At 39.4% G+C, this 26392-nt stretch overlaps 2 protein-coding genes across 6 annotated transcripts; one reads left to right on the top strand and one right to left on the bottom strand.

Annotated features, from left to right (window-relative positions):
- Positions 1-55: 55 nt before the first annotated feature.
- LOC130567770 (small serum protein 3-like) lies at positions 56-7561 on the bottom strand (the record flags this gene model as incomplete). The annotated part of the gene is made up of 4 exons (XM_057356139.1): positions 56-3300; positions 3653-3770; positions 6339-6420; positions 7535-7561. Coding segments are annotated over 4 exons (354 nt in total), but the record flags the coding sequence as incomplete, so codon positions are not given.
- On the top strand, positions 7545-25807 carry kansl3 (KAT8 regulatory NSL complex subunit 3). 5 transcript variants are annotated; one of them, XM_057356123.1, is made up of 22 exons: positions 7545-7943; positions 8515-8800; positions 9061-9231; positions 10689-10779; positions 10891-11076; positions 11349-11480; positions 12512-12628; positions 12809-12907; positions 13187-13258; positions 13342-13416; positions 13611-13768; positions 13856-13919; positions 14090-14278; positions 14879-15035; positions 18814-18891; positions 19253-19420; positions 19584-19659; positions 20256-20383; positions 20479-20567; positions 20711-20918; positions 21808-21920; positions 22809-25807. In XM_057356123.1, the coding sequence occupies exons 2-22, from the start codon at positions 8586-8588 to the stop codon at positions 22809-22811; spliced, it is 2589 nt and encodes an 862-aa protein (XP_057212106.1). In that variant the 5' UTR covers positions 7545-7943; positions 8515-8585; the 3' UTR covers positions 22812-25807. The 5 variants fall into 5 exon arrangements, with proteins under 5 accessions (XP_057212106.1, XP_057212105.1, XP_057212109.1 ...); XM_057356122.1 differs by having other exon boundaries at positions 7546-7943; positions 19572-19659; XM_057356125.1 differs by having other exon boundaries at positions 7547-7943; positions 14090-14251; positions 19572-19659; positions 22809-25806.
- Positions 25808-26392: the final 585 nt, after the last annotated feature.

Genomic DNA, 26392 nt, shown 5'->3' with positions numbered 1-26392 from the left:
TTAATGTAATTAGAATTGAAATCTACTGATTTAAAACAATTAAAAGTATCTTTAATATTTTCTCTGCACTTTTCCAGTCTGTAGCATTTGTTGTTTGAAAAGAGATCCCTGGAGATGCTCTCAGTTAACTTTATGTCCACGCAGCTTTCTGTCCTTTTTGGTTCTATCCACTTCTGAATATGTTGTGTGTAAAAACACACTGTATGTTCTTGTGGAGATTTATGCGAAGTACAGTCAAAGAAAATTTCAGCATGGGTCACTATTCACTTTTAATCATTTGATTTATTCTTTCCATTGATTTCATCACTGAATCAAACATGTTGTGTATTTAATAATTATTAAGTCTAGACTAGGAACGCAACTGCACGGCGCCCTCCTGTGGTAATTTATGTGAAATACACATGAAATCTATTTCTATGGCGCAGAAGTAAATGGACTTGAACCTTGGATTTTGTGGTGCACTGGTGCCCCTACAAATGTCACCACGTTTTAACGACTGCCCTGACCAGGAATGACATGACAGCTCAGCACCATTTTAGTGAACTCAATATGTGCCTTAATTTGACATTCTGTAGGCTATTGGTTTTCTGCATATTGACGGTTCCTTTACCATGTTTGAACTTGAGTAAGTATTTTCATATGGTAAATAACAACATATTTGATATATTTGATCCCTAAATAGCCTTCCTGATACCTTTTAGTTGGGTTGGCATTTTAATTTGAGCAATTCTGATTCTGCTTATCGATTCCGATTCTTAGCAAAAAATATATATATTTATGATGAGCACAATTTTGTGTATATATACACATAGCAACCATATACACTATACAAGTATCTGTTCATAGTCATCAATATGAATAGAAGGGTAGGGACAGGGTGCTTTGATGATCCACAACATTAGTAACGTAAAGAAGAAAACTATGGAAACCAGACAATAGTAAATGTGTGTGATGCCGTGAGGGCGGTGTTGGTGCGTTTTTTTTTTACAATGCATAGTTCACACTACAATGTAAAGTAACTGCACAGCCTAGTCTGACAATCAATATTACAATTGGAAAAGTATGGAATGCTGAACAAGTGCATGAGGCACATAGTCCAGTACATACTCAACTCAACTTTATTTGTATAGCGCTTTTTTCAATTTTCATTACAGGGGCGTGTTTACCATTTTGGGGGCCCTAAGCATAGTCAAGACCCGGGGCCCCCCACACATGCATACTAACATTTTTTTCTTTGAATTGCACAACCGTAATATTGAGTACATGTAATTAGTGAGACATACAGTATATAACCTGGATTTATTTTACTTTGAACCCCGCATAACAGTTTGGTTTAAGAATAAACATTCTTTGTTTTGGTTTTTAAAAATTTTATATGCGTATGACTGTGTATCTGTACCAGGGGTGGCACCACTACCTGAAAAAATGTGGGGCAAATTTTGATCATTTAAAATGAAATATGATTTGAGTTATCAATAATAATTCATGAACACAAATCAAGTAAATGTTGCAGCAATGAATTTGATTAAAGAACCCTCAAGATTTCAGTGCTTGCTTTCTAGACTATGGTGAACTCACATTCCACTTATAAAAAAGTGTCAAAAGCAATCATTAAATGATTTAACCGCTTGTGGCCAATAGGGGGGCCCCAAGCTTGCCGGGCCCTATGCATTTGCGTGGATTTGCGTGCATTTGCACTGTTAGGTGGTTGCCCTGCAGGCTTATTACAAAAACTCCAATTGGTCCAAAACGCGGCAGCTCGAGTTCTTACACGTACAAAAAAGTATGAACATATTAGCCCGGTTCTGTCAACCTTGCACTGGTTACCTATAAAGCATCGCGTTAACTTTAAAATCTTGCTTATTACCTATAAAGCCTTACATGGTTTAGCTCCTCAGTACTTGAATGAACTCCTTTTGTATTACAGTCCTTCACGTGCATTACGCTCTCAGGCGTCCTGTCAGTTGGTAATACCTAGAATTTCAAAATCAAGTGCAGGTGGTAGATCCTTCTCCTATCTAGTGCCTAAACTTTGGAATAGTCTTCCCTGCACTGTCCGGGAGGCAGACACACTCTGTCAGTTTAAATCTAGACTAAAGACGCATCTTTTTAATCTTGCATACACTACTCTTCCATAATATAAATCTTCTGAGGGTTTAGGCTGCATTAGTTAGATCAACCGGAACCAAAAACACAACTGATGTACTTGTTGCATCAAAGAGTACAGAACAGTACTCTACTCTCAGCCAGTCTTGTCTCATTGTTCCAAGGTTACCACAGCGAGCAGGATGCAGTTCATGGCCTGACCTGATGGTAGAGCGGAGAATGGGAAGTGGGGACCTGACAAGAGCTGAGATGATAGAGCTGGATAAAGAAGGAAGCGGTCTCTTGACATGTCTTCACCACAAAATTTCAAATGCTATTAGATTATTAATGATAATCTTAAACTATAATTTATTTTATTATTAAGTTTATTTATTTTATTTAGCCTTGTTGTGCAAGCTCTCTGGAGCTTGTGCAGAGGCAGCAGCTTTTGCCAGAGGGGAACTGGAATCCCCTGGTTGGGCCTGGGTTCTCCTGAGGTTTTTTTTCTCGATTAGAGTTTTGGGTTCCTCGCCACCGTTTGCATACTGTTTTTGCACTATCTGCCTGACCGGGGGGGCTGCTTTAGAATTTTAAAGTTTTACTTAATTAATATTGCATATAGGAATTTATAGTCTGTTATATTTGACCTGTGCTTCTCTCTCCTTTATCCTAAATGTGTGCTCTCACTGAGCGTGTGTGTGTGTGTGTGTGTGTGTGTGTGTGCGTAGTTGTCTGTGTACGTACGTACGTGTGTGTGTGTGTGTGTGTGTGTGTGTGTGTGCGTGCGCATCCGTGTGTGTGTGTGTGTCTCTATGTCTATGTGTGTTAGTACGTGTGCATATTGTGTGTGTGGAGTGTTTTGTATGTGGGTATGTCTGTCTTCTGTGTTTTCAACCTTTTCTTGTTTTTGCAGGTACAACTTTAATTATTTTGCTTATAGTCAATATGTCTCATGTACAGCTGCTTTGTAACAATGAAAATTGTAAAAGCGCTATATAAATAAAGTTGTGTTGAGTTGAGTACTGGGTACATAATGATTGTTTGATTTAAGTAGGCCTACAACTAATATTTTTTTTACTCAGTGGAAATTACTTCCCAACAACACCATACTGACATTTAATAGTGCGGTCCTTTGTATGAAACACCTCAAATGTACATTTGTCGTAATCGTACTCCACAGTGCAGCCTTCGGTATGGACATGCGCAGAAAACATCCTATGACAAAAAGCAAACACTGCTTTAGAAACAAAAGTAAATTCGTATGCAAATTACATAACACTAGTTACAAATAATCCACTCAAAGTTTATTTTTGTGTTTTAGTGATAGTTACATAAGCTCTAGTGACAGCACCGGTGGTATGAATTGAATTTATTTGCACTCCTTGCTGACTTTAATGAACCTTTGATTGTGGTCATGTTTGTGGATGCTGCTATTTTCTCAGTATGTAAACAATGCTTAAGCCTACTTACAGTAAACTATCGGTGCCTACGGTACTTGCAAGTACATTTGTTAATCATTTATTTCTAAAAGTCGAGAACCAGTGCAATACGTATTAAAATGTCTTACGTGTCACAGCATTTCATTCCTTTAGTGGAGCATGTACATTTGTAACATCTTCTATTGGTCCAAGTGGCTCCCACTGCATGCTTGGAATTATCCACTCCATCAACACAATATTTTGCCCCTGTATTAATGAAAATAAAAATGAGCTTTCTATTAAACATCATGTGTTCTGAATACATACAGTAGCTCGTTTAATTGTGTGCACATAATTTGAACTCATTTGACTGCTATACACTTTCTGTTCTTGCATCATAATTTGTTCTAAAAACACAGAACAGCATTCACAACCTGTTTTACCCCATGACATATTTTAAAGGAATAGGCCACCCCAAAATGAAAATTCTGTCATGAACATACAGGACCTGAAATGGGAGTCCCACATAGACTCCATTGTAAAGAAGGCCCAGCAGAGGTTATACTTCCTCCGTCAATTGAGGAAGTTCAACCTACCACAGGAGCTACTGACCCAGTTCTACTCAGCGGTCATCGAATCTGTTATGTGGACTTCAATAACTGTTTGGTATGGCTCGGCCACCAAATCAGACCTACGAAGATTACAACGGACAGTTCGTAGTGCTGAGAAGATTATTGGTGCTCCTTTGCCCACACTTCAGGACCTGTACGATTCCAGAGTGAAAAACAGGGCAAGAAAAATCATCATTGACTCCACACACCCTGCACACAAACTTTTTGAACTGTTGCCCTCTGGCCGGCGCTTCAGAGCACCAAACACCAGGGCTGCGTCCGAAATCACCTACTTCCATACTATATAGTAGGCGAAAATGAGTATGAGTATGTCCGAAACCTCAGTATGCAAAAAACAGTAGGCGAGAAATATCCGGATGGTCTACTACTTCCGCCGAGATTCGTGAGTGTGGATCGGATGGACACTTCTCTATCCCATGATGCCACGGGAGCTGAGCAACGGTCCGATTTCAAAAGTAAATCAAATAAATATAGCGGAAAACTTTAAGGCGGACGTCCATTTTTAATGTAAGTGCCAATAAATTAATTCCTCGTGACTGTTTTTATCAACTCTCACGTATCGGTTGTTGCTAATACGTCATAGGTCAAAGAGCATACGGGTCACATGACCATAAAACATGGCGGGCGCAGTATGTCCGAAATGTATTCATACTACTACATACTACTACTATATAATGTACTGTTTTAACGGCCGATAGGTAGGTACTTATTCAAATTCAGTATGTACTGTCACAGTATGCGATTTCGGACGCAGCCCAGGACTTCCAGACAGGGGCGGACTAGCCATCTGGCGTTCCGGGTGTTTTCCCGGTGGGCCGCTATCGTTTGGGGCCGGAACGGACGCTTTGGCCGCTCAGACGGACGTATTATAAATGTGAATGCACGCAACGCGAATGCAGAAGACACGTATGCATTCCACCCCCCCTCCCCGTCGACAGATTTAACCATGCACCACCACCCCCCCTGGTTGACAGACCTATCCATGCACAACCACCCATACCCCATCCCCCCCCCCGTCGACAGAAATGTTGGCGGGCCAATGTGGGCCAAAAAATGCCAGGGCCGATTTTTCTTCCCAGTCCAGCCCTGCTTCCAGACACAGAAGCAGCTTCTTCCCCCAGGCAATCTCCCTCCTAAACAGATAACTGCTCCTTAAAGGCGGGGTGTCCGATTTCTCTTAGCCGTTGTTCATGTTCAAATCACCAAAACAAACACACCCCTACCCACATCTTTCACTTTCGTCAGCGCTCGGCTCGGCTAATGTCCATCCTGTGCACTGTGCACCTTACTGCTGATTGGCTACAAGGTTGTTTTGGTACTACTCAGCCCGACTCTTTGTCTAAAGCGTAATTCGGAAATCGGTTACCCCGCCTTTAAGAGCAATATTCCACTTTCACTACTCCTATAGTGTGCACTGTGCACTATGGTGCCTTATCATATGTACATTTTATTTCTACATGTATATAACACTACCTCTACTTACAACATTATCCATTTGCACAAATGTACATACAATCTTTTAATATGTATATTCTACTATATACTACCCTGTACAATGTCTCTTATATGTTATTATCCCCCATTTTCTGTACAATAGTCTTTTATTTTATACATGCATATTTTAGAATCTTTTAGACTGTAAATCTTATTATATTTGTATTGTCATTGTGTTGAATGTCTGTACTAGAAGCTTCCAACACCAAAGAAAATTCCTTGTGTGTGCAAGCACTGAATTCTGAATTACTCACCCTTTAGTTGTTCCAAACCTGTATACATTTCTTTGTTCTATTGAACACAAAAAAAGATATTTAGAAGAATGTTAGCAACTGATATTTCTGGGGTAGTCAAAAAATGGTAATCAAAGGTGCCCCATAACTGTTTGTTTTCCTAAATTCTTTAAAATATCTTATTTTGTGTTTAACAGAACAAACGAATACAATATTTTTCTACCATGGTAGTCAATGGTGCCCCAGATATTTCAGTTGCTAACGTTTTTCCAAATATCTCACTTTTTTGTCAACAACTTGAGGGTGAGTAAATCATGACAGAATGTTCATTTTTTGGTGGACTATCCCTTTAAGAGTGTAACAGAGCAGTGTCAATATTCATGTTGACATTACAGAGAAAATTAATGGATTTAAAAGATTAATAGAAATAAATGAATTAATAAATTTTTGACCATTTGTGTTTGTTTTCTCTTTACCTGGTTTTGGAAGAGCATGATAGCAGGCAGAATCACTGACAGAAACAAGGACACTAAAGAGCAAACTCAGAGCCAGTAATGCCTGTAAAAGGAAAATGACTGTATAAATAAGTCAATAGTAATGCTTATTACACCCTTATGTGATATACATGTGGGACATCCTGGCAGTCGAAGATTTCTAAATACTGATTACTGAAGTACATAGCAACTCTGACCACTCATTCAGGATATCTAGCTGTGTTCTGTTTCTCTGTGGTCTTTAGCTTCTGAATAATGTGCTTTTATGTTCTAAGTGGCATAATAAGTGTCATATCGACTGCATACTATTTATTTTCCATTATTATTACACAGATCTCTGGAATACTTCATTTAAATTGGTCGAGCATCCAGTGGTCTAAGACGCAAAAGAGAACAAATAGTCAGCCAGTCAATACTGCAAAACAAGCTCGTTCTGTGTGATCCAAAGAATCTTCCACTCGGATACTGTACATTAAATAAATAAACTTACCATTCTTGCAAACATGCAGATGCTGAACTACAATGTTTTCAAGAAGAGAAGCAGAACAGCAGATGTGGGCTCACTGATATGAGTCATGTGTGCACAAGTCCTTTAAAACATTCCAGCTGATAATGATTGTAGCTGATTGTTTACCAATATCTTCAACCAGTCACAGCCTCAAAAGAGGTGACCCTTCCCGGCAGCCTCCTCTTCAACTGTTGACTTGATCGATATTTAGTATATCTAATGTGCTGTTTTTTTTTTCAAAAGCTGCTTTACAACATGCATTGTGAAAAGCATCATACAAATATTTTGAATTGAGAATAAACATTGTCTTTGACTTCTAGGTCCCTACATGATCCTTTAGATTAGAACATGGGATGTTACGCAAACCTGCTGTATTTCTCTTGGGTCTTCTAAGCATTGTTGCTTTTCTCTATGTGACTGGGAAGTAGTCCAAATGTAATCACACTACATTACTTTTATATTGTGAAACTTAGATCATGTTACTAATCACGTGTTTTATGAAGTAAGTAAGATAATACCTAATAGCCACAGTCCAGTTGCCTATAGTTCTTGCCCTAAGTTTCTCTAGATCTCTCTACGTCAGGGTGGTGTAGTGTCTCTGCCAATAGGAGAAAGCGCCTTTTTTTGGAGTTCCCGCAATCATGTGGAGCGCTCCAGGCTTTGGACATACCTTTCTCACCCATACAGATCCAGTCAAGGTTTATCCGCTGTGACGCGACAGCAAATTCCAGTCCGGGTTTCTTTCCAGCCCCTGTAGTCCTCTGCTGCAAAGGCGCCCATACAGATCCAGTCCAGGTTTTCCATTTATCCGCTGTGGCCCTACATGAAACTCCAGTCCGGGTTTCTCTTAGGCCCTGTTGTAGCTTCCTGTAAAGGCGCCCATTGATCCAGTCCCGATTTTCCTTTTTGCAGGAAACAATGCGACAGTCGGCTGTAAAATAGAATATGTATAATAGTGACGATTGTCTATCCTAAGTAAATTTTTCACCTTTTCCGTGGACCTGGATTCTTCAATCTTTTATTTCTTAATATTCAGAAGATTGTTCTATGGACAGAAATGACGTGAAAGGCGCTTGATAGTGAGTATTGTGAACGAGTTAGCCTCAGAGCTAAGAGTCTGCTAGGTAACGTTAACGACTACCCTTCTTCCATATAGCTGCTATTTTGTAGGCCGAGCTACGCAGGATATAAGTGAGTTTTAAATACATTATTGTGACATAAAGTTTAGATGGCACACTGGCTTAAAAACAGCGTATGCATTGCAGGTCCTTAAACGCGCTGCCTCACGACTCGCGCCACTCCCCAGTTCAGCGCGAGCCACATCTCGCTCATAAATGTAACTTATCTCGTTAAACAAAACGATACATTGAGTTAAGTTAAAGAGTGCCGCACCGACAGCACACTTCCCTATGTTGTGTTTTTAGGAATACAATTTGTCCGGTACTCTTTCGAAACCCAGTTATCTGGCTACCTTGGCATGGACTGATCATGTGATCAGATGTGCCTGTCATGTCCCAAATGCAGCTCACAACGTTTTGAATCATAGTCACTGTTTCTTTTTCTTATTTTAGTTTGTAACTCTGATTACATAAACAGAATTGTATTTAGTTGCCATCTTTACGCTCAAGTATTGTTGTTGTTGCATTTCAGGTTTCATGTTTGCGGTACAAGCGTCCCCTGTTTCTGGGAACTCTGCTGCTCCTGTGTGGGCCTAGGGGATCATGCTCCGTCCCGGTGGAGAGCGAGATTACCAGACCTCGGCCAGAAGGATGGGAACGTCCCTGCTGTTCCAGCTGTCGGTTCACGAGCGAGAGTTGGATCTCGTGTTCCTGGACCACAGCTATGCCAAACCCTGGAATGCTCACCCAGACGCCAGCAGCGCGCGGCCCACCCGCATGCTGTTTGTCACCCCTCGACGACAGACTGAGCCCTCAGCGTGAGTGATGCGTTCTGTTATGCAGTCAGCGGAATGTCTTTAGCTCTTTTTTTATCCTAGTTTCAACATTTCTTCATATTAGATCTACTTTTATCTGATACTATCTCATACTAGATCTCTCTGTCTGGAAATATCTGATTTTATATCTGTCTGAATATCTGAACTTCGCAGTTATAAAGTTTGCGGTGTTCGAAAATATATTCGTCCAGTTCAGCTTGTCATTTGTGAATATTGTTGGATCTGCGTTTCACCCTCTACAGTGATTCAGACATTTCCATTGACGTGGAGACGGTCACACCCACTCCAATGCCTCTGTACGACGATCAGAAAGCTCGCAGTGTGATGAACGAGTGTGAGCGGCACGTTCTGTTCGCCCGAACAGTTGCTGATGGACCACTTCCTCCCGACGACTGGGAGGAACACATCAACAAGTAAGAAAACCCTGCTGTTGTTAGGTACAAGATCACAGATGTTTGAGTGAGAATGTGCAGCTTAATTTATTTACAGTTCTTTTTTGTGTGTAGCATGACTCATGAGGTGGAATTTTGTATTTTAGTGGCTTGAAATTTGTCAAAAACTCCACGTATGTGTTACCATGCACAAGGCTAACAAGGTCTTGAAAGGGATACTTTACTACCAAATAAAAATTTCCCCATGCTTTACTCGCCCTCAAGGCATCCTAACTGAAGATGGTTTTCTTCTTGAAGAATACTGCAATCGGAGTTATAATACCATGTTTCATTTTACTTCCAAGCGGTAGAATGGCAGTGAATGGGTGTTGACTTTTTGAAGCTCCAAAAAGCGCATCCATCGATTTGAGAACTGCTCGACATGGCTCCGTGGTCTTAAAGGGATATTTCATCCAAAAATGAAAATGATTTACTCACGCTCATGTAATTTCATACCTGTATAAATTACTTTGTTCCGATGAACACAAAGATATTTGGAAGAATGTTAGTCATTTTCAATTGCGGGACATCATTGATTAGCATAGTAGGAAGAATTAAACTGTAGTCAATGGTGCCCCAGAACTCTTTGTTTTGCTAAATTCTTCAAAGTATCTCATTATTTGTTCAACAGAACAAAAAAATACAATATTTTTTTTCCTACTGTGGTAGTGGATGATGTCCCAGAACATTCTTCCAAATATCTTTCTCTGTGTTCATTGGAACAAAGACATTTATACAGGTTTGAAACAACCTGAGGGTGAGTAAGTGATGACAGATTTTTCATTTTTGGATGAACTATTCCTTTAACAAAAGTCTTCAGTGCATTTGTTTAAGAGAAATATCCGTATTGACAGCGCTATTAACGTTGATGTCTGGCTTCCGCCATCTCGAATGCGTGTGAACCAGAGGCTTGTTTTCCGGCAGCTGACGCAGGCGTGTCGTAAGTTCAGGTGATGAACCCTGCATTTTTCGTTTTGTTCCGATAGGATAGCGTCTACTCTGGCGGGAGCTTTCGTCACCGTCATCTGCCGTAAAAACAAGCCTTCACGCGCATTCGAGAGATGTCTGAAGCAAGACATCAATGTTAAAAGTGCTGTCAATATGGATATTTCTCTTAAACAAACGCATCGATTTGCTTCAGAAGACTTAAGACCACGGAGACGTGTTGAGCAGTTCTTTATTCGATGGATGCACTTTATGGAGCTTCAAAAAATCAACGCCCATTCACTCCCATTCTACCCCTTGGAAGAACAATGATACTCCGACGGCATAATTCTTCAAGAAGAAAACCATATTCAGTTAGGATGCCTTGAGGGCGAGTAAAATATGGGGAAAATTTGATTTGCTAGTAAAGTATCCCTTTAAAAGAATGTTTCGTTTTCGCACGCTTGCTGTTGGGTCTCTGATTGGTGATACCACTGTTCTTGAATCTGTTTTAGGGCCGGCTGGTCTTTGGCTCAGAACAAGCTCTTCAACAAAGTATTGAAGGCTCTACAGGCAGAGAGACTCAGCAGAATGGCCAATGATGCTGTGAGTTGGGTTTAAACACTGGTTTATAAGTGCTGGTTTCTAGGCCGGCAGGCCGAATAAGGTCTATTAGGAGGAAAGTCATTCAAGTTTGGTGGTCATCTCTCTCCCCAGGCTTGTAATGAGCCTGTCTTACGCAGGACAGCTGTGGATAAATGTGCTCGGAAGGTACGTCACGCTCTGGCCAGCGTCAACTGGGACATTAAACTCACTCACTGGCTTCATAACACAATGGTGGAATCTCTGAGTCTTTCCATGCTGGCTGCTTACCTGGATGTGCTGCAGACACTCAAAAGCAAGGTGAGTGAATGTAAACTCTCCCGTACCACGACTTTCCTGGACTTTCATGCACCCTTGTATTAAATTTGAGGGGGTATAACTGTTGCATGACACTGTTATGTAATTAAAAACAGCATATTTTACTTACACATTTGACACATTTTGAGGATGAATTAACATCAGCGTATTACAAAGAAACATGAAATAACAATGAACTACTCGATACACAATTCAGCAGGAACACTATTCAAAGACAACCTTATTATTCTTCTTTTATTGACATACTCTCGTAGGTGCCGTCGCTGATTGACAGGATGTTGCTGTCGTCTTCAGTGAAAACAGGAGCGGCAGGGGCTGAGGCTCTTTCTCTGCTCCTCAAGCGTCCCTGGGACCCTGCCGTGGGTGTACTGTCACACAACAAACCTGTATGTATATTACGGTGATCTTTTTTTTTTTTTAGCGTGGTAGCAGGACTTTGAATGTGCAAATTGGCATATTTATGATATTCAGTTTTGGACAAAATGCTTAGTTAATTTTAGGCTTTATGCTTTTTTGGAGAACTTATAGGTGCACAGTCCAGTTTTAGGATCAGTCTTTTTTTTAAGGGATAGTTCACCCAAAAATGAAAATTCTGTCTTTTACTCATCCTCAAGTTGTTCTAAACCTGTGTAAATTTCGTTATTCCGCTAAACACACAAAAATATATTTAGAAGAATGTTGGTAGCTTGTTATTTTAATACTAATACTAGAATTAAAATACTAGTATTTTGTCTTCCTATAAAGCTGCTTTGAAACAAGCAATGCAAAAAGCGCTATATAAATAAAAATGAATTGAAAAGAATGTTTGTATCCAAACAGGTAAAAAAACTACTATGGTTGTCAATGGTGCCCCATAACTGTTTATTTCCCATATTCCCATATATCTTCTTTAGTGTTCAACAGAATAAAGAATTGTATACAGTTTTGGAACCATTTAAGGGTGAGTAAATGGTGACAGAATTTGTGTTTTTCACATTAGGGATAGTTCACCCAAAAATGAAAATTCTGTCACCATTTACTCACCCTCAAGTTGTTCCAGACCTGTATATATTTATTCGTTTTGCTGAACACAAAGGAAGATATTAGTAAGAATGTAAGTAATCAAACTGATTGTATTCCCCATTTACTCCCATAGTAGGGAAAGTAAATACTACACGTGTCAATGGGGATGAGCTCTGTTTGATTACTGACATTCTTACAAATATCTTCCTTTGTGGTCAGCAGAACAAAGAAATTTATACAGGTTTGGAACAATCTGAGGGTGAGTAAATGATGACGGAATTTTCATTTTTGGGTTAACTATCCCTTAAAGAACAATCATGATTTTTTAGGTTGACAAGAAAAAAAAGTTTTCATGTATTTATTCCAGCAGCACATTACTATCTTGTAATCTGTATGTGCTTGTTTATATTTTCAGAGTAAACTTCCTGGTTCCCCTCTGATCCTGATAGCTCCATCAGGTCCGACCAACCCTGCCTTCTCTTCCTCTCGACGAATGAGATTCTGGCAATCTCAGCTGTCCTGTCTCGGGAAGGTATGCAGTTGCATATGCATCTCATAGGTCAAATGCAGTTCTTCTCCATTATTTCCAAAATAGGCTTAAATTCTGTTGAGCATAACATGAATGATTACACCATAGCTGTTTTGCTAAAGAAAATATTTAGCAGAGATGTCTCTATTCTGAACTGTTTCTGTTGTTTTGTTTGCGATTCAGGTCATTCCCATTAATGTTCATGTGGGCAGTGGCGCCAACATTAGCATCACGCAGTGTGTAGAGCATATGATCGGCACAGTTAGAGGAAAGGTTATCGAGGTACAACCCAACAACACTCACTACTTCAACTAATAATAGTTGCATGTACACTTTACAGCAATAATATCATAAAAATATAACGTGTGTCTGTGTGTCTAATCCAAGTATTCTAAAACTCATTCTAACCCCTTACATGTATTTATCTAGCAGATGCTTTTATCCAAAGCGTCTTAGAAATAAGAGGGCATTTAACATTTTGTCAATAATGCATGTTTTATTTAATAGTGTAGCAACAAATAATGTCTTCATGCACTCATTGGTTTGGTTCGTTTGATCTAGGTTCACAGTCACTTTCCTCATAAACCGATCATCCTGGTGGGCTGGAATGTGGGGGCATTGATCGCTTGTCATGTAAGTCTCTGTAAATGTAGTAAAATCTGATTGATCTGTGATCTGCTGGAAACTAATGAATTCACACGTGTTTTTGCATCCAGGTTTCCCTAATGGAATACATGACAGCTGTTGTGTGTTTGGGTTTTCCTCTTCAGAGCGTCAGTGGGCCACGAGGGGTAAGAGCTAACAACATAAACTCTATGCATTGGTTTGCATTTTTCTCATTTTGGGGAATACGGCTGGGTATCTCATTGACAGCTGTTATGTTCTGCGTATGCAGTTTCTTTAGTATTTTTTCTGCATTGGGAACACTTGGTTGTGCAATAGTTCTGCTATGTTAACATTAACGTTTTGTTATTGTGTTTTGCAGGATGTTGATGATCCACTGTTGGACATGAAGACTCCGGTGCTGTTTGTGGTCGGTCAGAACTCGCTGCAGTGCAGTCCTGAAAACATGGAGGAGTTTAGGGAAAAGATTCGGGCAGACAACAGCATGGTAGTTGTGGGAGGGGCCGATGACAACCTGAGGTTTGTGTGCGTTCACGTTTTTATATATTTAGGCACATGAAGGCTGCAGAGTCTGTTGTGTTCACATCATGTGTGTTTTGTTAATAGGATCAACTCTACTAAGATGAAGACAGAGGGTCTGACTCAGACCATGGTGGATCGCTGCATTCAGGTCAGTATTTCTTTGAAGATTTTCTTAGTCACTTTGATAAAGTTGTGTTGTGATGAAGAGGTAGCCAGGAAATGCAAATCGTAAAAACGATTAGTACTTGGATGATGTTGTGTTAATTGTATTGATTCTTGCATGGTATTGTTGGTTTAATATTTTCTGCTTGTTTACAGGACGAGATTGTGGATTTTCTGACAGGAGTTTTGACCCGTACTGAGAGCCACGGTCATGGCTCGGGTGAAACGCGCGACTTGGACGCAGAGAAGAAGAAAAAAACGCGTCGTGAACTCCCCTTTGACCTTGAAAGGTCACGACCCTCTTCACCTGCCGTGAGGGTACCTATCTCCTCTTGTGGATCAGAGGTAAGAATAGTTTGAGGGTCTGGGGCCATATTACAGATCTTGAAATAATCTCAAACTGGGCTTTAAAGTAACGTTATGTGAACATAGCACTGTTGCTGCAGATATTAAAAGTTAAGTCGCACAGTATAGTATAAAAGGTCTATTAGAATCTCTTAGGTGAAAAGTTGGTCATTTTTAGTAATGGTCACTTTAATTGAGCGTGAGCAGCACAGCAAAAATAAACGTTCATGTGAAGCAATGTGGATTCAATTTCTTTTTGCAACACACAAGCTGCTACAAACTACAACATTTTTTATGAAAGCACAATGTGCATGCGCTACTTATGTATCCACTGTGAAACAGCCAACAGTTCTCACAAACAGTTGGCCCGAATGCGAAACTGTGGTAAATGAATTTATTGCACAGAATGCAGTTATTTTGTAGTATGTACAGCCCTGTTAAATTTACACAAATCTACATCAATTGAAATCATCATATTCAAAGGTTGTGATGTTTTTGGCCCCTGGACTCTCAAACTATTCTCTTCTGATTTTTTCATTCACACATCTAGATTATGTCTTTAGTTTCAGTTGTGTTTTTAAAACAAGGTTTCTTGTCCAGGATATGTCCAGCGTGTGCAGCAGTCCCACAGCCAGTCCCAAACCTAAGACCGTCGGGCTGTCTCCAGCTCAGAAGTCCAGTCTCATTACTGCCACACAGCTATTGAAGACGCACATGCAGCGCTCGGGGACTGTGCTAACACACAAACAAGCACAAGGTGGGTATCCTTTTCTGTTTTCATGTCCCAGAAAAATAAGGTGGCGTACACATATGACTTAATCTTGCGTGCTATTAGGAGTGTTGCTCATTCCTGAGGTTCGGGATTGTTGCGAAACCTCTGATATAAAGTATGTTATTAAAAAGGGAAACTTTGAGAGGGTGTTTTAGACAACCATCCAGAACACCTTAAGCCGAGCTGACACTACGGCACTGTGAGACTACTTGAACTGCTATGGCGCTTACACTACACAACAAGGTTTTTGTCATCCTTTATCTTCTTGTTGTAGCAGCACGCACACTACACAACACAACGCAACTAACTAAAGTGCACTAACAACAAGATTTTGGTCAAGGACCAACAGCGGAAACACATCGTGAACACTTCTAGTTTGATGGTGGATGGCAAATGAGTGGTTGGTTCCACTGGAATGGAGCGTGAAACATTGAAGTGTTTTTAAAGTGTTTTCTTATACAGACTTGGTGCTTTAGGATAGTTTAAAATAGCTTTATGTCTGTTATACTAGCCATTTAACACGCTCTGTAATGTTAATGAATATATGGCAGCAGTTTTTAATTCCTCCACGCAATAATTTGACACAAGCCTGCGCTGTGATTGGCGGGATTAGTTCCACGGTGTCACACACAACGAGATCACTTGCCAATAATATCAAACAGGTTTGAAAATATCGTAGTGTCTGGGATAGCTCGAGACAGGTCCAGATCACATTGCACACCTGCTTATACTTAAAGGGTTCAGCGACCAAAACGAGCACCGATTTGGTCGCGATCCGGAGATTTGGTCGCAGCCTTTAGAATCAGATTTTCAGCAAAATCCAGCCAAAAATCACGTAGTGTGAGATTGCCATTAGAGAAACATTTGTTTTTACAAATCTGCATATATGCGGGCATTCGTGGTTGCTGCATTCGGATTCATCTTTTGTCATCTCAACACAATGCGAAGGATGTTCAGGGTAGCAGCCGGGACATTTGTCTGTTACATGAAGGCTGTTAGTGTGGTGTTGTACAGTTAGGGCCATAAATATTTGGACAGAGGCACATTTTTTGTTATTTTAGCTGTGTATCAATACGTTTTCGAGTTACAGTTTTATAATAGATATTGTCTTAAAGTGCACACTCTCAGCTTTATTTAGAGTGTATTCACATCCAGATTAGCTGAAGGATTTAGGAATTACAGCTCTTTAATATGAAGCGCCCCCCTTTTTCAAGGGACCAAAAGTAATTGGACAGTTGAATAAAAAGCTGTTTTATTCACATGTATGGGCTTTTCCTTAAATAATTTTGTCATAAATTAAGCATGTTAAAGGTCTGGAGTTGATTCTACATGTGGTGTTTGCATTTGGAAGCTGTTGCTGTGAACCCACATCATGGGGTTCAGGGAGATCTCCATGCAAGTGAAACAGACCATAGTTAGATTTTAAAAACACTACACATCCGTCAGAAAGATGCCAGGAACATTAAGAGCGGCCAAATCAACAATTTGGGACATTCTGGGGTAGTGTTGTCACGGTACCAAAATTTCAGTTTAAATGTGGCTTTTTAAACCTAATAGAGTCATCTATCCAAGACATACACATTGCTAGTCATACAGTTAGTATGATAGTTTTCTAGCACATAGATTTCAGATAGGCCTATATAAAATAGGTACTGTAAACCCCATCCTGTCCTCCCATTTATTTGACCCCATTACAGTTATAAAAGCATTAAATGGTTAATAAGGACACTTGACTGGATTAGCATTGGCGCTAACAAATTAACACGCAAACAGGGACGTTTATTTTAACGTAACCTTTAAATTTAAAATATGCTACAACATTCATAATGCAAACGCGAACAGAATTTGAAACTTACTTGAACTTGTTAACTTAAATCCGGATGCTTCCTCGTTTCACCACAAAACTCTGTTCGTTTTCTTCGTGATATGACTTTAATCTGAAGTATTTCTGTGCGCATCTCTTGTGGATCGGAGCCGCTCTTATCCGCTCATCACGTCTTGTTGCGTCTATGAAAAGTTTCCGACTGACAACCTGTCAGACAGAGCATCAGTACCCGGTTGACCCGGTACGTCGGTGGTACCGGGTCTTATGAAAATTAGCTACCGACAACTTTTTTATTTTTAGGTACCGACTTGGACCCGAAGTACCGGTACTTTTGACAACACTATTCTGGGGGAAAGAAAACACACCGCTGAGCTCAGTAACAAAACAATCCTAGGTGTCCATATGAGATCAAAGTGGTGGATGATGACATTATCCTCTCCATGATAAAGAAAAACATCTTCACAACTTCCAGACAAGTGAAGAATTAATCCGGATGCTTCTGTCTTCTGTTACATCACCAAAAAAACACCAGTGACCCGGTGCCTGAGGACGTCATGCATGGAAATGGAATCACACTGCCTGAACACTATTTTACTGAAGATGTTGTATGCTCAGATCATGAGATATTCCAAGCCTTCTCCATATCTTTTATTCTTTTTAGTCTTATGCAGGCTGAAATTAATTTGATCTCTCCAAAAAAATGCTTTCTAGAGCTTGTTCGGCTATTTCAGAAGTCTAATCTACCCATCCTATTCTTGAGGCTTTTGCACCTTGTTGTGAACCCTCTCTATTTTTTCCTTGTATTCTCTTTATTGTTTTGATTGACAAACATTGACATATTTACCTCTTGGAGAGTGTTCTTCACTTGTCCGGACGTTGTGAAGATGTTTTTCTTCATCATGGAGAGGATAATGTCATCATCCACCACTTTGATCTCATATGGACACCTAGGATTGTTTTGTTACTCAGCTCAGCGGTGTGTTTTTCCCCCCAGAATGTCCCAAATTGTTGATTTGGCCGCTCTTAATGTTCCTGGCATCTTTCTGACGGATGTGTAGTGTTTTTAAAATCTAACTATGGTCTGTTTCACTTGCTTGGAGATCTCCCTGAACCCCATGATGTGGGTTCACAGCAACAGCTTCCAAATGCAAACACCACATGTAGAATCAACTCCAGACCTTTAACATGCTTCATTTATGACAAAATTATTTAAGGAAAAGCCCATACCTGTGAATAAAACAGCTTTTTATTCAACTGTCCAATTACTTTTGGTCCCTTGAAAAAGGGGGGCGCTTCATATTAAAGAGCTGTAACTCCTAAATCCTTCAGCTAATCTGGATGTGAATGCACTCTAAATAAAGCTGAGAGTGTGCACTTTAAGACACTATCTATTATAAAACTGTAACTCGAAAACATATTGATACACAGCTAAAATAACAAAAAATGTGCCTCTGTCCAAATATTTATGGCCCTAACTGTATATGGTTGCGCACCATCTGTTTTTGAAAGCAACAATCTTTGTTGTACCCCTGACTTCAACACTGAGTCTCATTTGAGCCTGACGGAAATGTTAAGACTGAGCTGTTGTCCTGGTTTCTGTGCATGTTAAATTAAATATTTCACCCTAAAGTCATCATAATGTTTCACATCTGTTCGGTGAATGACATCCGTCCTTTGTGTAACACAAGGCGGACTGTTTAAGCCGTAGTCACTTTTCACTTTTATTTTAAGATTTTTCTCGAAATGAAAGTAAATGGTGACTGAAAGTCACACAGAAAGGAAACAGGGTGAGTTTTTATCCATTCAACCGACATGGACCACTTTGGAATATGCAGTCACATCCTCCTTACAGACCCCATCCAGCAGTAATGTTGTGTGTGATTCCTTTCTTTCCTTTCCTTCTTCTCTCTCTCCATCTTGGTCTTCCGTTTGATACAGCTCAGTTTGCTGCTTTTATGAAACATAATATGCTGGTGAGGAAAAGCATTCCTCCTGGCAGCCCTTCATGTCTCTTTGGTGAGTATCTTTCCTTCTCTTTGTTCTTCTATCTGCGTCTGTTCTTACCCTTCTCGTCTCTCTGTCTTTGTCTGTTAAAAATAAGATGCCTGTCGTTTTGTCTCGGTTAATGTCTCTGTAAACGTTTCACTAGCTCGCGTTTGCTAAAGTGAATGCTTGAAATGCTTCCTAAAATCCCTGTCGCGTAGTAACACACTTTCTGTTAGATGGCACCTTAAATTGGGAGAGGGTTCAGAACCGCTGCATGTTTGTGATATCAGTGAGTATTAGCAGCAAAGATTTCTTGGAAAAACGGCTTCAGGTGTTTAGTGTCAGACTGTTGGAGACGTTTGGCCCCTGACCATTTAGCTTTGTGTTTCAGTGCCTGTACCCAGTGACCAGGTGGATGGTTTAGACCGAGACGACCTCAGGCTCCACCTTAAGAGGAGACAGACACCAAGCCCCACACCCGCCAAAGCCTCCAAACGAGCCAAGATCAAAGTCACCATCGTCTCCCATGGAGATACAGCGGGGGGCACGGCTCAGGAAGGTAATGAAAATAAAAACCTCACCTTGTAACTTATAAAATTTAAGAAGATATTTTGTGGATCTTTACTGTTACTTATCTTGATTTAAACAACAATGACAAACTTGTCACCGTGTACCTGTGGTTACATTTTTATATCTTGTTTTCTATGCAGTGGGTTTATCAGGAAAACCCCTCGGAGTGACTGTGGGCCAGACGGTGTCAGGGGCCAAAGAATTGTCTGAGCTTCTCAGTGCACAAAGGTATTTTTTTATCTTTACACAAGTCAGATTGTACAGAAGTGAACGACATCATTACTGCCCCCTACAGTATTGATAATTTTTAAGTCCTAGGTAGCCAGTCATAAGAGAGTTATTGTTATGGGTTCAAATTGCTTATGGTAGCAACCGTGCTTGTTTTCTGGGTCTGAGTGCAACTGTTTGGGTGCAAGAAGCCTTGGCTGTGTCCAAAATAGCCCCCTATACCCTAACAGTGCACTATTTGAGGGGTCATCCATTTTTAGTGGTGTCCGAATTCATAGTAGACATTATTGAGTGCACTCATTCAATCCCATGATGCATCATAATAACGAGTTTACAACCGATGTACACTCACGGCTAGCGCTGAATGAATTCCCCCGTCTCGGCAGAAGATGGCGCACGCAGCATTCCCAGTGCACCGAGAGTCTGAATTTACTCACTCGTTTGCTGCTTTTGACCACTAGTGGTGCTATAACCATAGACTTTTTTTCTCATTCTCTTGAGTAGCATATACACATAAATATATTTACATGTATCAAAATGTGATGACTATAGCCATTCTGACTATAAGATTTTGAGCCAATGTTGTGTACTTTCAGGTCAGGTGGTCTGGCAGAGATGACTGGAGCTCTGGGGTCTAGCGAGGGGTCGTTTCACAGCTTACAGGGAAACTTAATTTCAGGTTCCTTCTCTCCTGTCCAGGCTCAGGTCCCTGCCAGTGCCCAAGGTACAGCTGACTTCCAATTCTGCCAGTAGTCATCTGCGATGCCTCTTGTTTACATCCATCTGTTTGTTTGTGTGTGTGTGTGTGTGTGTGTTCAGCTCCGTCAGCCAGTAGTCTGCTGCAGGGTCTCAGCCTCAGTCTGCAGGAGATCAACACAAAATCACCAGGCGTGCCCTCCGCCACACAGGTGCCACCCTTACAAAAATGACTCTTAAATCACACCTATCACATATTTAATTATTTATTTAGATCTTTTGTTACAGTAAAATAAGCTTGTTCTGTTGCATTTATTAAAGCAACGAGACTCTAACACTGTGTGTTGTTGTTAAGGTGTCAGTAGGGAAGGCCCACTGTCAGGGACAGATGTTGAGCTCACTCAGCCCGGGGAATGGCGCTCTATCGCGGACGGTACCAGTAGTGTCTACTGGCTCCGGGGTGACCAAAACCACAGCAATCCACCAACTCCTCGCCAACAGGGGCCTGGCCAAATTCACCAACAGCCTGCCACGACTGGCCCACGTGTCTAGTCAGAGCACGGGTATGTCCTCTTTGGCACAGATGACACAGCGTTCTAAACAGCGACGTCCTCGATGAATGGGAACACTAGTGTACCAATCAGGTCAACATTTAAATTGTAGCACAGTTGCGGTAAATATCGGAAATGGAGACGGCGTGATAAATGCAGATAGACAAAAGATTGGACAGAAGTCAATTTTCTAAAAGAGAAAAAAGCATGTATATATGTACTATAAAGGCAAATATTTGTTTAGATTTTTGTTTTTGTAATGTAAATAGCCATAGTGGGTGATCGTCCACAACAATAAGGCTGACTTAGTCATCTGATATTTTGCTTCTCGCATACTAATGTACCTTGTTCATTAATGCACGTTGTAACTGCTGTTATTCCCAATGGGCCAACATGAAATTCCACATTTTTATCATTTCAGCTCTGTTAACAAATTCCTACATTATCATTCAGTGTGCTTTAAGTTTTATGTTCCGTTATTTGTGTTGCTTTTGTTCATTTGTTAGTTTTGTTTACTGTTACTGTTTTCATTTGTTTGATGAGAAGTGTATGTAATTCACAATATGGCTTACTCTTCTCATAAAGACATTCATTAAATGCCCAACAGCAAACTGTTTTTCTTTTTGGAGTCTCATTTTTTTTCTGATTTATTCTTCATGTTCTCTCAACATGCATGCGTTTGGACACTTATGTAGATGTGATTTTATCCTGTCATTACGTTCACTCACCCATGTGTCTTCCAAACCATTATGACTTAATGTTGTTGAATACAAAAGAACTTTTGAAGAATCTTCATGCTGCTCTTACAGTAAATTAAGCGGGATCATCGAGCGCCAGAAATGACACCAATCTGACTCGCACTTCTGCATATTTCTTCGCATGTGTGTGTGTTCGTCGACAGGGCTGAAAGCCCCCACCACTATCACAGTGACGCTGCGAGGACAGCCCAGCAGAATTCCCCCTCTCAGCCACATGGGAGCGACAGGACCTTCTCACAGCGCACCTGAAAATCAGGTGTGTGACGCCTGCAGTCTGATAACTTCACAAACCCTGTTTGTTATTTCACATTATTGCTTTGTACCAGCGCCAATCACAACAGGTGCAATACTGTGGCTTCGCAAGTCCCTTTCATGTGTTCATGACAGGTTAAAAGAGCTCCTCATCAAAGTCATTTCAGATTAACATTGACTAGTCCATTTGTTTTGCATCCTACCTTTATTCTGTCAAATGTTGTTTACTCCCCGTGTCCCAATGCTGTAATTCTCTGCAGTGTTCCTAGTGAGAATAAGACTCATCTGAGCGGTTGCTGTGGTAACCGTCTCATTGACCATGCAGAGAGATGAGGTGTAATTATTTGTTTAATCACCCTGAAGAGCATAATTATACTCTTGTCACTTTTGCTTTGGATCAATTAGCTATACATAATGGGTTTGCCTGATTTAAGAATATTTCTAATTCATTTAAAACACATGATTGTTTTATTATAGTTACAGTTTGGGTTTTCGGACCATAGCTTTTGAGTTGAAAAAGTTCAGTCTATTTACACCATTTCACAGGAATGGAGTGGCGGTTTACTGAATAAGAAAATCTCTCACTGACATCAATAGAAAAATGATGTATTTTTAGTGTCATTAAAATATTTTGCTCGTACATTTACATATTTTCCTCAAAAATTCTCATAATTGAAATGTCAATCTGCTATGTTTTTATATGGGCCAAAAGTAGGTTTCATTTTCTTTCAGGAAAATGTAATGTGAAATGTTTTTTTGTACAACATCAGACCATAATATCAGACCATGGCAAGTGTGGTATCCTGCTTTTATACAACAGTTTGACAAGATGTCAATTTCATTTGAATTAACACTAATACTAACAAACTGTTGTGTATCTTTTGTCTTGCAGTGATCAGAACTCTTTGAACTGCATTGTGAAAAGCAAAAATGATCATCAGCTCAAGAGAAGCCGAAGGCTCAGATAGACAAACTGAGAATCGTACACATGAAGTGTTGCTGATATGCCTTAACACCGGCAGGAGCAACATGCATCATGGATATTTCTTTTATTATATTTTATCATTATTTTATTGCATCTTTTTCCTTATACTTGGAGCCATGTTGTATTGCAAAATTTCAAGCAAATGTGTTGGTCCTTATTCTTCATAATTTCACGTTCATCAAGTTCAAAAATTTGTTTTGCCCATACACTTATATTTGACTGGATGAAGACAATTTGTCATTAAGAATGTTTATCGCAACTGACCCAAGCAGAGCCATGGCTTTTTTTCTCACAGCTGCTATGTGCCTGATAGAACAACAGCTCATTCAATTGTTGAAATATTAGAAATAGATTTATAATGAGGCATAGTTTTGAATGTAGAAATGTTTTTTTTATGTCCTCTGTTTTATATTTAGGAAAACATTTCCGATGACATCTTACAGGTTTTCCTGTATCTCGGGTTTCATTCCCTGGGAATGCATTTGAGCAATTCCATTCAAATGTCAAGATAAGATCAAAAGGTGTCTCAAACTGAAAGAGAGGTTCTGATGAATGTGTATGTGTTTAGGAAACATATTCTTCTTCATGGGTCTTCGGTACCATATATTCCCCTGGGGAAGTTGCTATTAAAACCATGTCCTGGTTTTCAGTCATCTCTCTTATGGGCTAAATTAAAATGATTTGGTATAATAGGGCCATTATCTCATATCCAGTCTCTCTATACATTATGTCTAACGGGCTCAGGGGGGCAATCTTTCATTCTTTAAGCAGGACAGTCCACAAAAATGTACAATATTTCTCTTCAAAGGATAATAAATCCAAAGGTTGACATGAATGAGTAATTCGTTTAAGATTGTTTTGCAGGGTTGTGCATATTGAAATTAAGGATACGTTTAAAAAAATACACAGTCATGGTCTGAGTAAATGAATTTTTTAGAATGATATGACCCAAAGATGGATTTAAGCTCTAAAATTGTAACACACTTTCCCTCTCCTTTGGCTTTCAGTCCAATATTAGGATTGTATGATATTCCCACAAATGTAAATAGTCAGAAAGACGACTTTCCTCTTGACTGCTTGTTTTTGCGAGAAAAAATCTGTTGCATTTGGATCACTGGAACAAAAATCCCTCCCTTACTTTATTGATATCAAAAGGATAAATGTACTTTACTATAGTTATCAAGAAGAGAAAAAAAGTTTATCTGAAGGCTTATTGTCCAAACACTGAAATCACAGCAAGCACAAATTGTTTAGAATTAGTCTTTCTTGACCCCTAAAGCCATTGACATATCTATGACACATATTCAGATCATGGTGTTTGTAAAATGCTGTGTTCAATGCTGGTATATTATGACCAATATTTTCCCAAACTGTTTTCCCGAATCTGTTTTTCCTAAACATTTCCCCAAAGCTTCAACAATAGTAATGACAAACATTAGTGACCACTTCGGATGACGTAAACAACGCTGGTTCAGAAGAACTTCCTGTTTCAGTTTTTTAACACTACACAAACGTTTGAACAAAATACAACCAAAAGAACATTTACAACCAAATTTCAATGTTAAACATATATATTTATGATTGAATTATGTTTGTAAGATTTAAAAATAAAAGTAAAACCAAAAGTGTCTCTGGACCAGTGTTTACATCTTGCAACTTTAACGAAATGTTAAATTTCCAAAGGAACCAAAGGAAATCAAGTTAACATTAAGAAAAGATACAATTGAAATTCATTCTAATGTTGCTATGAAGTCAAATGCAGTGTGATCGATCCTTTGAGCATCATTATGATGTTAGTTGGCTTAAGTCAGGAATTGACTAAACAAGTGATTCATTTTTTATATTTCTATCAAAAAAGTCATCTGGCATATTGATTCTGGGATATACACAAACATTCCGGTAAGCCGCACATCATTATATGCACAATAGTGAAACAACATGACATGTATCCTACCAGATGCATGCAAGGGGAATTCCACTCCAGATGAGTGTTACATGGGCTCAGAGCTTTAAAAATATGGAATTCCCCCTTAAAAGAAAGAAAAAGAGACACTTATGTATCTTTGAAGAACACAATATTTCACAAAAGACTTAGATGAGCTATAAACCACAGTGAGAGGAGGCTTCACTATACTGCCTTATATCTACATTATATTGGCTTTTAAAGATCTTAAGGAAGACTGTGCTTTGCCACATTTTTGACTGGATGTGCAAAAGCTTTTGTAAAATTGTATGAACTGGTGTTGGATCAGGCCTGGTACTAGACTGGCTCGAATGGGGGGTTCTGGTTGGGCAGATATACAGTACACTGTAAAACTTTGCAGTAATTTCGCAGCAGGTTTGCCAGTAACTTACTGTAGATTTACAATTTTGTTTTACGCATAAACTTACCTAGTCTATATATTTTTCTTTCATAAAGCAAGACTAACCATCTTGGGTCACTTTTCTTGTTATGTAAATGTATCGTAATCTAAGAGGTTTTAACTATTTTTACAGAAAACAAGAGAAAAATGCTTAGGAAGAATGTCATTTTTGCAGTGTTGCTGTGCTAATGCCAGTCTCTTCTTGAATCTCAAAAGTCAAAGTGTTTTAATTTTTATGAAAGTAATTGAAAACAGTACTAATTGGAAAGTATATTAAGTAGTAATTAAATCTACAGTAAGTTACTGGCAAAACTGCTGCAAAAACTACAGCAAAGTTTTACAGTGTACTCACCATTCATTGCATGCATATTTTTTACATTTTTCTGTGATTAAATTGAAAGATCATTTTTTATATAATACAAATAAGTATTTAGTAAGTGTGTAATAATACGTATTTCATTTTTAATCATTTTAATTGTCTGCTGGGTCCAAGATAAATCTGGAGGGGCAATGCTCGCCTAGAGCTGGCACTGACTTGGATTATTATTATTAATAATAAATATATCTGTCCACTTGTGTCTGTGTGATCCTTCCATCCAATCCCCAAACCCATTTGTGACCCTGGGCAACAAAACCAGTCTTATGGGTCAATTTTTAGAAATTGAGATTTTTACATAATCTGAAAGCTGCATGAATAAACGTTCTATAGATATATGAGTTGTTAGAATAGGACAATATCTGGCTGAGATACAAGAGTTTAAAACTCTGTAATCTGAGAGCGCAAAAAAATCAAAATATTGAGAAAACTGCCTTTGAAGTTGTTAATCAGGGGCACTGTGGCAGACCTTCCACTCACAAAAATAAAGTTTTTATATATTTAAGGCAGGAAATTTACAAAATATCTTCATGGAACATGATCTTTACTTAATATCCTAATGATTTTTGGCATAAAAGAAAAATCGATAATTTTGACCCACACAATGTATTTTTGTCTTTTACTAAAAATGTTCCCGTGCTACTTAAGACTGGTTTTGTGATCCAGGGTCACATTTGTCCTCTCCGGGTCACAAAAAGGTAGGCTACAACCATGGACAGATGGTTGTATGATCCAGTAATTTTAAAATCAAA

Source organism: Triplophysa rosa, linkage group LG17, assembly GCF_024868665.1.
Source record: "Triplophysa rosa linkage group LG17, Trosa_1v2, whole genome shotgun sequence".
Taxonomy (NCBI): Eukaryota; Metazoa; Chordata; class Actinopteri; order Cypriniformes; family Nemacheilidae; genus Triplophysa; species Triplophysa rosa.
This window is presented reverse-complemented; position numbering and strand designations above follow the sequence as displayed.